Genomic DNA, 13267 nt, shown 5'->3' with positions numbered 1-13267 from the left:
TCCTTCTTGTCGTGTGTGCAGTTGTGCACTGAGCTCCAAAAGCCGTAGATGTTATTGTAGCGTCTCGGAACAGTTAGTGCTGCAAGGGATTGTGGGTATTTGTTCTGTTGTGTTTATGTTGTGTCACGGTGCGGATGTTCTCCCGAAATGTGTTTTATCATTCTTGTTTGGTGTGGGTTCACAGTGTGGCACATATTTGTAACAGTGTTAAAGTTGTTTATACGGCCACCCTCAGGGCGACCTGTATGGCTGTTGACCAAGTATGCCTTGCGTTATCATTAAACCAGTTAAAAGATCATTCGACGTGTCAGTATATTTTGACATCTTCGAGTAAAGACCATTGTTAAACCCGTCCAACGCTACATTATTATGTGACTGGACCGGTACGCTGTTTACATGGAGGAAAAGCGGACGCCTGGACAGCATGCGACTGTTAAGGGGTGAAGGTTTCAGGTGAGAGAGGACGCTAAAGGCAGTGTCTTTAAGGCACGCCCCCAATATTGTTGTCCAGGTGGAAATCGGGAGAAATTCGGGAGAATGGTTGCCCCGGGAGATTTTCGGGAGGGGCACTGAAATTCGGGAGTCTCCCGGGAAAATCGGGAGGGTTGGCAAGTATGCTTACCAGCAATCGAGCAGTATCTATACATCCCAACAACACACAACACTGAAAATGTGTCCCGTGAAAACGTGTCCGACCGGAACTCTCTGACAATAACAAAAGTTATGTTGGTGACCCACTACAATATCAACAAAATAGGATCGAAACAACATTTGTTGAACGCTCGCCTCAGCCGCAGGTAATCGATGTTCCTCTTGCCTAAACGTCGCACTGAATAGCGGGACAGGGAGACGATCAGGGGCGCTGAATCAAGCTCGCTAGTTAGCATAGTTTGCATCATCGAGCTAGCTAGCTTGTTGTCGTCTACGTTTGCCCTTCGAGCCACAACGTTGACGGCTTTCTACTTTGCTGCTAATCATATTTGGATGATTATAATTCGAACACTGTTAGTACTGAACCAGTTCTAGTTCTAGGGTATTTTTAGTAGCCAGCAAGGAGGCATATTTTTGACGTAGCGGACATAAACAGAGGTTACAACACCGGAAATATATTACCCGAGGGCGAGTGGCTATAGAATAGAGTTGCCAAATGGGAAACGTTTTCGGAGTTCTTTGCATGCATGTTATATAATTTTGCATGACATTTTCAATGATAATAATGTTAGTAAATTAAACCTAAAAACTATGTTGTACATTACTGTATGTGCTACATGTAAGTTTAAAAAAGACAACCAAAAGAGGTTGTTGGATCAGAATGAATCAAAAAGTAAAGTATAGTGTAGAAATGCACGCAATTGCAGGAAATGTAGTCTTGATTTTCAACATTTTACGTCGGGGCTTGTGTGGCAGCACTTCGTACCGATATACATTTTTTCCTCTTTTTTCCCCAGAAGGTGCTCGTGTCTGTAATTGATTATTAATAAAACATCTTTGACATTTAATTGATTATTGTACAACTATTGGAGGTGCAAATTTAGGTAACTCATAGTAGCGGTACACATCTTTGTTTTCGTGCAAGGGTTTTGATTCGGTTTTTTAGTAAGTTTGCTCTTTATTTTGCATTATTGTACTGAACGCAATTAAAACGTGCTTACTAAAGTAAACCTACTAAACACAACATATATTCCGGACTACTTGTATGAATCAGTACTTCTCATCAGTGGTGTGGCTGCAGGATACACCATCACCCGTTTATATCAAGCATTGACCCTAATTGCGGAAATGTTTGAACTTAATCACTTTACATTTCTCTCCATGTCAGATCCACCTGGTTGCCCTCAGAACCCACGGATTACTGAAACCACTAAGTCGACTGTGTCACTGGCTTGGAGTCCCCCTGATGATGAGGGAGATGCCAGGGTAGACGGGTACCTAATTGAGATGCAGAAGGTGGGCACTATGGCTTGGCTCAAGTGTAACACCACACCCTCCCTGATCTGTGAGTACACATTGACCAACATGCCACAAGGAGAGGAGTTCAAATTCCGAGTTATGGCCTGCAATGTTGGTGGCTCTGGCGAGCCTGCTGAAGTGCCTCAAACTGTCACCATCACAGAGATGTTTGGTAAGGACACACTAGAAAAAAAACACAGAATTAACTTTGTCATGGAAGTAAAATGGAATTTAATTTTGCATTTTTACACTTGTCTACAGAATCTCCAGATTATGAACTTGAGCTAAAATACAAAGACGTGTATGTGGTTCGTCATGGTGGCGTGGTCCGACTCTCTGTCCCCATCAAGGGTAAACCTCACCCAACTTGTTCGTGGTCAAAGGACAGTGAGTCACTGTCAACCAACGCAATGGTTGCCTTCACTGAAGATACCAGTGAATTAGTGATCAAAGGAGCAGAGAGAAGTGACTCTGGTCTGTATGAGCTCCTTCTCGAAAACAAAGTTGGCAAGAAAAAGGCCCAAATTAAGGTGAATGTCATCGGCCGTCCAAGTGCTCCAACCGGACCATTAATGTTTGAGGAAGTCCAGGCCAACTCTGCTAAGGTCTCCTGGAACGTTCCCACTGACAACGGCGGTACAGAAATCCTTGGTTACATTGTTGAAAGAAGAGAAGTTACCAGAAATGCATGGTTTACCGTGGACAGCAGAGTGACTGATAACCACTTGACAGTAAAGAGCCTAAAGGAAGGAACAGAATACCACTTTAAGGTTACTGCAGAGAACTCTTTTGGTATCGGCCCATCTCTGAAATCAGAGCACCCACTGGTGCCCAAGACTATGCTTTGTAAGTATTTGTGTTGTTCCATCCTGAACTACAATGAAGTCATTTAGAGGCTGGTGTTTTAAGAAAGTGTCAATCACACAACAGGTCCACCAGAGCCTTCAAGCATGCCACCAGAGATCATGGATGTTACCAAGAACTCTGTCGCATTGGCATGGTCCAGACCAAAGGACGACGGGGGTTCTTCCATCACAGGCTACTTTGTTGAGTACAAACAATCGTCCGCAGAACAATGGAGCCGCCACCACACTAAGATTTCCTCCACCATGTTTACTCTGTCTGGACTCACGGCTGATACGGAGTATCATTTCCGTGTTGTTGCTGTCAATGACATTGGCGAGAGTGAGGCTGGAACTGTGTCAGACCCAGTGATGTGCAAGGATCCATTTGGTGAGCTATTTTAGTCTTTGTAATTAATTGAAGGAAGTCAAGAGGACAGATTGAAATATTAACCATTCATTTGCTGGCTTTCAAACAAAAACCTGCATTTATATTTTGAGTCAGTATGTTATGGTGGTGGCAAAACAAAACAACTGACATTTGTTTTGCTATTTTTTAATTCTCCAGATAAGCCCAGCCAGCCAGGCGAAATTGATACGGCAAGTGTGACTAATAACTTGATCACTATTCGCTGGCAAGCCCCAGAGTGTGATGGTGGAAAGGAAGTCCTGGGCTATTGGGTGGAGTACAGGAAGTCCACTGAGAGCACCTGGATGAAATGCAACAAGCAGAGGCTGAAAGAGAGAGAGTTCACCATGCGTGGACTGGCTGAAGCTACCGAATATGAGTTCAGAGTATTTGCTGAGAACGAGACTGGAATGAGCAGACCTTGCCGAACTGCCACTTGTATAAAGACTAAACTAAGTGGTGAGTATATTTATAGTGAAAGTTGCAAGTATTATTAAATTGGTACGTAAAGTAATCCGAGTGTTTTGAGCGTTTGTTATATTGCTTTGTACTTACAGTTGAAACAAAACCAAGCCTGAGAAAGGAAATGGATGAAGTAACAGCCAAGCTTGGACAGTCTGCTGTCATGAAGTGCCAAATTATCGGCAGGCCTGTTCCTGACATCAAGTGGTATCACGCAGGCAAAGAGATTGTCGAGTCCCGTAAATATGAAATAAGCTCTGATGGGCGTAACCACTCCCTATCCATTATGACTGACCAACAAGAGGATGAGGGCGAGTATACCTGTAAGGCTACCAATGATGCCGGAGACATAGAGACCAAAGGTACTCTTGTATTGGAAGCAGCTCCATCGTTCCACTCCGACTACCCGTTGAAGAGCACATATTATGCTGGCCTGGGAACAACTCTGCGCATCCACGCAGTATACATTGGACGTCCTGAGCCAAAGATCATGTGGCTCCACGAAGCAAAGACCCTGGAGAACGCTGAGGACATCAGTATAGAGACCACCGAGCATTATACTCATCTCATTATAAAGAATGTGCAGCGTAGAATCCATGGAGGCAAATACAGGATTAGACTGCACAATCACTTTGGCAGGGCGGACACTGCATTTAATGTTGAAATCTATGGTATGTTTGGTTTATGTCAGCACACCTCAGTGATTTCACATGTATATTTGTAAAAATATGTTTGATTACTAAAAACATCATTCATTTGTTTCCAGACAAACCAGACATGCCTCAGGGTCCCATTGTTTTGGAGGCTCTCCTGAAGAACTCTGTCATCATCAGCTGGAAGCCACCCAAGGACGACGGAGGCTGTATGATTACCAACTACATTGTGGAGAAGCGAGAGGACAGTGAAGGGAACGAGTGGGAACTGGTGTCATCATCCATCAATGGCACATCCTGCCGTGTTCCCAACCTCACCGACAGTGCCGGTTACTACTTCCGTGTGTATGCCCAGAACCGCTATGGCAACAGCGAACCACTTGAGCTTACCTCACCTATCCTCATCAAGAGTCAACTTGGTATGTTTAGGCAACTACTTTTCCTGAGAACATGTGTAACAAAAAAAACTCAATACAATGTAATCGCTGGCAATATCCTCAGGGCATTTAAATGATTGCAACCGGACTGTTCAGTGTGTCTTATAAGGTGTTTCTAACACAAACTCTTAACAGCTCTAGTCTGACTAGATGCTACTACTAGTTTTGACCAATCTATGAGTCTGTATGAACTCATGAAGCCTGCTGGGATAAGAGGCAAAACACCTTCTAAGACAAACTAAAGAGTCCAGCGATCGATTGATTGCCCTAAGAAACCAATGACCTGGGAGAATGAGAACATCTATAGACACCGGAAATATCCTAATTTCATGACATGTTTTGTTATCCTCCACAGAGAAACCATCACCACCCCAGGAACTAGCTGTTTCTGGAATCACCAAAGACTCCTGTGTTGTTTCCTGGAAGCCTCCACTCAGTGATGGTGGCTCCAAAATCAAGAGTTATTGCCTTGAGAAAAAGCAAAAGGATAAGAGGGAATGGGGCGAATGGACACCCGTGACAACAGATGAGATCAAACAGACGGTCTTCTCTGTCAAACGTTTGTCCGAGGGTATAGAATATGTCTTCCGGGTTAAATGTGAGAACCTTGGGGGACAAAGCGACTACAGTGAGGAAAGTGATTCTATTGTTCCAGCCACAGCTGTTGATGTTCGGGCTCCTGCTTTCAAGGAAGAGCTGAGGAACATGAGTGTCAAACACAAGAGCAATGCTACACTTGTCTGCAAGATCACAGGGCAGCCGAAACCTGTGATTAAATGGTTCAGACGAGGAAAGGAGATCCATTCGGATGGAAAAAAGATAAAAATTCAAGAATTCAAGGGAGGTTACCACCAACTGGTGATCGCTGAGGCAGATGAAGAAGACTCCACTGTGTACCAGATCAGGGCCACTAACCAAGGAGGTTCAATCTGTGCTACCATCTCTCTAGATGTTGAAAGTGAGAATTTCTTATACAAATACAATACATATTATCCTAAACTGCTGTTCTCTTAACAAACTTTTTCTGTGTTAACAGTTCCTGCAAAGATCAATCTTCCCAAGAACCTGAAAGACAAAGAAGCGATTCCTGCCCTGCGTGGAGAAATGGTCAATATTAAGATTCCTTTTGGTGGAAAACCAGATCCTGTCATCACATGGCAGAAGGGACAAGATCTTATTGACAGCAATGGCCACTACCAGGTTATCGTCACAAGATCGTTCACTTCTTTGGTGTTCCCCAACGGGGTGGAGAAGAAGGATGCTGGCTTCTACATTGTGTGTGCTAAAAACAGATTTGGCATTGATCAGCAGACAGTTGAGCTGGATGTGGCTGATGTGCCTGATCCTCCACGGGGTGTTAAAGCCAGCGATGTCTCTCGAGACTCCGTCAGCCTTAACTGGGTGGCTCCAGCTAATGATGGTGGCAGCAGAGTTATCAGTTACATTATTGAAAAAGGTTCTACCACTTCCGAGAGGTGGGAACGTGTTGCTCAGTCTCGTGACTGCCGCTACACTGTTATCAATCTTTTCGGAGGAACCAGCTATCAGTTTAGAGTCATTGCTGAGAGCAAGTTTGGACAAAGTGCCCCATCTGAAACCAGTGGACCTGTCATGACAAAAGAGGACAAGTCCAGAATTCTTCTCTATGACAGAGAGGTTGATGATGCAGGACATGTACCAAAAGGAAAATCCCCACACTCAGATGCAAAGAATATGCATAAAAAATATGCTATTGCAGAAGAACTGGGAAGAGGTCAATTTAGCATTGTCCACCGCTGTGTACACATCAGCTCTGAAAAGACCTACATGGCTAAATTTGTCAAAGTGAGAGGTGCAGATCAGACAATTGTCAAGAAGGAAATTGCCACCTTAAACCTGGTTAAACACACAAACTTCCTTCTCCTACACGAGTCCTTTGACAGCCAAGAGGAGCTGGTGATGATATATGACTTTATCTCAGGCGTCGACATATTTGAGCGTCTCAGCACAGCAGAGTTTGAGCTTAATGAGCGAGAAATTGTCAATTACATTCGGCAGATCTGCTCAGCTCTTGAGTTCTTGCATAATCAGAGCTATGGACATTTTGATATCAGGCCTGAGAATATTGTGTACTCAACAAGAACTGGCTCAAATGTAAAAATCATTGAGTTGGGACAGTCCAGACACTTGACGCCTGGAGACCAAATTAAGATACAGTATAGCACTGCAGAATATGCTGCACCTGAGATCCACCAATGTGACTTGATTAGCACTGTGACTGACATGTGGTCGGTAGGCGTCCTCACTTACGTGCTCCTCAGTGGACTCAACCCATTCTCAGCTGAAACCAATCAGCAGATGATCGACAACATTTCAAACGCAGCATATGGCTATGATGATGAGTCCTTCAAGCAGGTCAGCGTTGAAGCATTAGACTTCACAGATCGCTTGATGACAAAGGAACGTAAACATCGCATGACTGCTGCTGAGGCTCTGGTGCATCCATGGCTGTCCAAGCCCGAAGATGAGCTGAGCACTAGAACTATCCAGACTGGCAGACACAAGAGATATTACCAGACAATGTGGAAGAAGGAATGGAACACTGTGGTGTCTGCAGCTCGCATGGCCAGCGGTGGCTCAATCAGGTCCCAGCGTGGTGTGTTCATTGCCAAGGTGAAGATTGCTCAGTTTGAACACGGACCACATGGTGGTCAGATTGGCCACTCAGTGGCCAGCGAGGGTGATAGGGTGAAGTTTATTTGCAACATTGACAACTATGACAGCACCACTGAAGTGACCTGGTATTGTGGTGTCAGGCAACTGGAATCTTGCGACAAGTACGAAATTGATTACGAGGATGGCCTAGCTGTGATCACAATCACTAAAGTCACAAAATCCGATGATGGCACATATAGATGTAAGATTGTCAACGAGTATGGCGAGGACAGTGCTTATGCAGAGTTGTTCGTCAATGGTGTCAGGTCCTACCGTGACTACTTCACTACACGTGTGGTCAAGAGGACAAAGCGTAGAATTGACACTGCTAGAATGCTTCAGAAGCCACCAGAATTCACCTTCCCTTTGGTTAACCATACAGCATACATTGGAGAAAAAGTACGCTTTGGTGTCACCATCACGGTTCACCCTGAGCCACGTGTCACCTGGCACAAATCTGGACAAAAGCTTATCCCTGGACAGGATGACAAAAAATATACATTCATCACTGATAAAGGCCTGTACCAGATGATCATTCACAGCGCTGAAGTTGAGGACGATGCCGAATATAGCGTTGTGGCTCGCAACAGGTATGGCGATGACAGCTGCAAGGCTCGGCTTACTGTGATTCCTCGACCAAAACCGGCAGACCTCACCCTGAGGCCAATGTTCAAACGCCTTCTTGCCAACGTCGACTGCAGGGAGGGCCAGAACGTTCGCTTTGAAATCAGAGTTTCAGGCCATCCTATACTGAAGTGGGAAAAAGATGGTACGCCCATAGCCTTTGGGCCATCTATTGAACTTGTACACGAAGGCTTGGATTATTACTTACTTCATGTGAGAGACACATTGCCGGAAGACTCTGGTGTGTACAGAGTGACTGCCACAAACTCTGCTGGGTCGGCCAGCTGCCAGGCAACACTCAAAGTGGAACGTGTCACTCATGTAAAGAAAGATTACGAGAGCAGCCAAAAGGATAAGAAAACTGTATCTCAAAATGAAGAATTAGACAAAAAGGTGAGGCTGTATCAGATTTTGTCAGACACAGTTGTCATGCCATTACCACCTGCAGCAATCCAGGCTGTCAGGGAGGCAGCCACCATGTTTAAACCTGCGGTTACAACTAAGACGAGTGAAAAGTCTGCGGCTGTCATACAGAAAGAACAAGAAGAGAGGAAAAAGCGGGCAGATGAGAAGAGACTGCGTATGCCATACCTTGTGCCCACTCCTCGGGTCATGAACCAGGCTGTGCTTGAAGAAGACATGGAAATTAAACACTTCAAACCGCTCTCAGACATGAAGTGGTACAAGACGCTCAGGGATCAGTATGAATTCCCAGAGCCCATGGAGAAAATTAAACAGAAGAGGATGAAACGTATTTGTCTCTCCAGGTGGGAGCAGTTCTATGAGGTACCTATCAGAATCAAAGACCAGTACAAGCTCAAGTGGAATATCCCGTCCATGACTCAAGATGATTTGGAGACGGTGAGGCCAGCCAGGTACCGCGCTACTTCCCCAGAAATTGGGGTCTACCGCAGGATTAGGAGGCGGTCATTGGGTGACTTTTCAGATGAGGAACTGCTGCTGCCGGTCAATGAGTATTTGTCAATGAAGAGAACTGAAGAAGAGAGGCTGCGCCTGGAGGAAGAATTGGAGCTTGGTTACTCTGCTTCTCCGCCAAGTCTCAGCCCTGTTCGCTTTGAGCTATCAGCACTTCGCCCCTCATCACCCAGAAGAGTCTACAGTGATGATGATGAGCCAGAAGCTCTTCAAAGATATGATTCATACAAAATACCATCCAAGTATGAAGCCGGCTCAAGTTTTGTTGACCTTCAACAGCGTCACATGAAAGCCACATATAAACCCCCCAGAGAGAAGCAAAGAATGTATGAAGAGAGAGAAGATCAGGAGTTGCTGCGACCACACACAACCACTCAGAGAATCTCCTCCTACAAGAGTGAAATCAAACGCATGGAGATTGAGGAGAAGACTCGAAGTTTGAAAAGAGAAACATTTTCCACAGTTGCAAAAGTCTCAGAGGGCATTGAATCAGAGCATCTGACAGCTTATGCTTCTGAATATATTCCAAAACCCATCGTGAGGCTCCCGATGCCTGAACCAGAGAGTACAGACCCTCCTCCAGGAAAGGTTGTCAAGACAGAGACCGCTTTGCCCAAAGTCGATTATCTGTCCAGGTATGAGGAGAGGAAGCAGACTCTAAGATCAGAGCGAAGATCTGTGGAGAGGAAATCGGAGGACATGAAGCAGGCACCTTTTAGCCTCGACCACATCCCACGAATTACGATCCGCATGCGATCTCATCGTGTTGCTTATGGTTCCAACACAAGATTTACTCTGAATGTCCAGGCCAAACCTGAGTCCAAAGTCAAATGGTTCCACAATGGTAAAGAGATTTACCCGGGCAGCAAATACCACATGACCAACATCAGTGGCCTCCTTACGCTTCAGATCAACAACTGTGTGACTGAAGATGCAGGAGCATACTCTGTTGTCTGCAAAAACATCAAAGGAGAGATTTCAGACAGTGCTACGTTAGACATCGCAGCAGCGGAATACGCTGCCTCGTCTTCTTTTCACCAGGACGAGGAACCTCCATCCTCTCATTTTTCAGACATGACTGAAACAGAGATATATCACATCTCGTCAGCAGCAGTGAAGGAAACCGTGACTGAAACACTGACAAAAACCGTCACTGTTGTCGCGAAGGAAAAGACAAAGCATATTGTTCAAGCAAAGATCCTGACCAAACCACAATCTTTGACCGTTGAGGAAGGAGAACTTGCCAGATTCTCGTGCGGTGTGGATGGTGATCCAGCTCCTTTAATATTGTGGCTTCAGGAGGGAGCACCTCTGGCTTCATCGACCCGTCATCATATTGAGTCTACAGAGACCAGCTCCTCTTTGGAGATTTCTGCTGTGCAAGCATCCGATGAAGGAAACTACACTCTAATTGTGGAAAATGCTGGCGGTAAACAAGAAGCCCATTTTACTCTGACCATCCGTAAGACTGAGCCCAAGCAGAAAGTAGTTGCTGCTCCTAGAGTCACCTCCCCAAAAGCCAAGTCCCCTGAACCTGTGAAAACGCCAAAAAGAATCAAGTCCCCCGAGCCGATCAAGTCCCCTCTGCGAGTCAAGTCACCAGTCTCATCAAAGTCCCCTACCGCAAAATCTCCGCCTCCATCCGTCAGGGAAGTTAGCAGTCCAATCAAATCACCGCCTCCATCTGTCAGAGAAGTTAGCAGTCCAATCAAATCACCGCCTCCATCCGTCAGAGAAGTTAGCAGTCCAATCAAATCACCGCCTCCATCTGTCAGGGACGTTAGCAGTCCAATCAAATCACCAAAGAGGGTGATGTCACCAACTGTTGCGAAGAAGTCAGCTTCTTCTGTAGACTTGGAACAGCTCAGTTGTGGCTCGCCACCGCACTTCCTGTTGCAACCTCGATCCCAAAATGTAATTGAAGGACAAACTGTCAAATTTACCTGTGAGATTGCAGGTGAGCCTTTCCCAGATGTGGAGTGGTTTAAAGACAATTTGACTGTAAGTACTTCTTTCTGTCGCTGTGAACTGGTTTGAATGTGACATTCACTCAATGTTTTCTCTTGCAGCTTTCCACCACGTCCAACATGAGACTGAGTTGCGCCAACAGCGTGTACACTCTGGAAATATGTAAAACCACACTTGCAGACAGTGGCAAATACACCATAAAAGCCCACAACAACCTTGGTCAGTGTTCGGCCACATCCTCTCTTCACATCATTAGTAAGTATTTTGTGCTTTATCAATAAAAACATGCACTTGAATTTAGTTGAAGCCAGATTTCAGAAATCAAGTATACTTGTGAATGGCATTTTTGCAGCTGGTGTTGATGAAGAAACACAAGAAATCACAAGCGCTGAACAACGGGCGGACGTTTTCTCGAGTTCTTCCGTTCACATGAAGGCAGCTACTATGCAAACCGTCACTTACAGCTCCTCCACTGAGAGCGTGTCTGAGACTAGCAGTCAAATGATGCACATGTCTGCTCAATCGCATATGGAACCCTTGTGACAACAAGGGTTCAACAAATAGGTGAGGTGGATGAAATCCGAGCACATCAGCTCTTCTTGTCTTTGCCCCTCGGTCACGATGGAAGCTGCTGACATAAGGACACAGTTGTGATTTAACGGGTATCTTTATACTGTTTTTTTTTTACAGGCGCCCCATCGAAGATAACAGCTCTCCCAGAAAAAAATTACATTGAGGTTGGAAAATCGCTGACAGTACCATGGGCCTTGTTTAGAGATCCAGCCCCATCCGTGCCGTGGCTTCACTCGGGTCGGACCCTTACCAACAGCGGCGAGCCTGACCACGTGGACAACACAGCTGACAATTCCACTGCTGCGGTGAAGGAGAACGATGCCGGTGCAAACACCCTGCACCTTTCCCACGAACTCCATTCTGACACGGCAACTGTCAACGTTCACACCCGTTCAATGTAAAAAAAAAAATGTAGTTACACCCTTGCCCTTGTTTTCCCTCATTGCTAATTTTGTTGGTTGAGTGAATCAAACAATTGACCGATTTTTCTTCTTGTAAATATGAACTATTTTTGTACCAAACATGACGTTCATTGATGCCAAATTCAAATCTCAACTTGTTATAAGATGTGATGACACTTTTGCAGTGACATGTACATAATGTATATAGCCGGGTTTCACGGTTATGAGAAATGTATGCATTGTTATTTATGACAATAATATAAAGTTAAAGAAGCAAAGCAAATACGGTTCTACAGGAGAAAGTTCTGCACGGAACGAATACCCTGTTAAACGGAGAAACTAAACCTTGTGCCTCAACGCTACGTTGACGTCTAAGATTGCCTCAGCAGGTAGAGCTTCTCCCTGCTGACGTTTACTCAACACGGAAAGCAAACTTGTTTTCGACACGCATCGCCGTTACGATTTCCTGCGAGCGTTAAGGCTCCGACTGCTGTTTGTGTCACCCTCACACAAGCAGCACGACGTGGCCTTGTGCTCCAACTGACTAAGTCGTACCAACACTTTGTTTGATGACCCGGTGAGAGTGCGTGTGGCCTGCGCTCTCACCTTTGATCCACGTGCGCTGCTTCTGGCACAGAAGGGTCTCTTTGGCTTTCTGTACGTTAACATCTCCTGGCCGGAAAAATAGAGAAAGTTTGAGTTGACTCTGCTATGCAGAAGCGGCGCCATCTCTCGGAGGATTGCCTATTAGCGTGTTTGTGTGTGTTTGTAGCTTCTAGTGGGTTCACTATGTCCGTTGTTGACTTCTATGCCACAGTGACTATCTGTGGCATGATTGTTTTTTTCATTCATCCTCCTTGAGTTTTTTGTTTTAATAAAGCATGATTTCAGCACCACATCTTTGAAGTTTTTTCTCAGTCATCTGCTTGGGGACGTCCCGTCTAAATCATGGGTTATACTTCATGCAGCCGAGTGTGAAGCGACTGGGATGGGAATCAGCACCTCCAAGTCCTAGTCCATGGTTCTCGCCCGTAAAAGGGTGGAGTGCCATATCCGGGTTGGGGAGAAGATCTTGCCCCAAGTGGAGGAGTTCAAGTACCTGGGAGTCTTGTTCATGAGTGAGGGAAGAGTGGATGGTGAGATCGACAGGTGGATCGGTGCGGCGTCTTCAGTAATGCGGACGCTGTATCGATCCGTTGTGGTGAAGAAGGAGCTGAGCCGGAAGGCAAAGCTCTCAATTTACTGGTCGATCTACGTTCCCATCCTCACCTATGGTCATGAGCTTTGGGTTATGACCCAAAGGACAAGATCACGGGTA

The 13267-nt window shown here is 45.5% G+C and overlaps 1 protein-coding gene across 1 annotated transcript in view; it reads left to right on the top strand.

The window, feature by feature from the left end:
• LOC133665252 (titin-like) overlaps positions 1-12842 on the top strand; it is a 215424-nt gene extending 202582 nt beyond the window's left edge. The window contains 12 exon segments of the mRNA XM_062070499.1: positions 1820-2122; positions 2212-2796; positions 2881-3183; positions 3361-3660; positions 3759-4334; positions 4430-4735; positions 5109-5711; positions 5790-11008; positions 11077-11230; positions 11328-11514; positions 11569-11576; positions 11666-12842. Of these exon segments, the coding sequence (XP_061926483.1) occupies positions 1820-2122; positions 2212-2796; positions 2881-3183; positions 3361-3660; positions 3759-4334; positions 4430-4735; positions 5109-5711; positions 5790-11008; positions 11077-11230; positions 11328-11514; positions 11569-11576; positions 11666-11949 (8828 nt within the window). The 3' untranslated portion in view covers positions 11950-12842.
• Positions 12843-13267: the final 425 nt, after the last annotated feature.

The sequence above is a fragment of the Entelurus aequoreus genome, linkage group LG14, assembly GCF_033978785.1.
Source record: "Entelurus aequoreus isolate RoL-2023_Sb linkage group LG14, RoL_Eaeq_v1.1, whole genome shotgun sequence".
Lineage (NCBI taxonomy): Eukaryota > Metazoa > Chordata > Actinopteri > Syngnathiformes > Syngnathidae > Entelurus > Entelurus aequoreus.
Note: the sequence above shows the minus strand (reverse complement) of the source record. Positions and strands in the feature narration are given on the sequence as shown.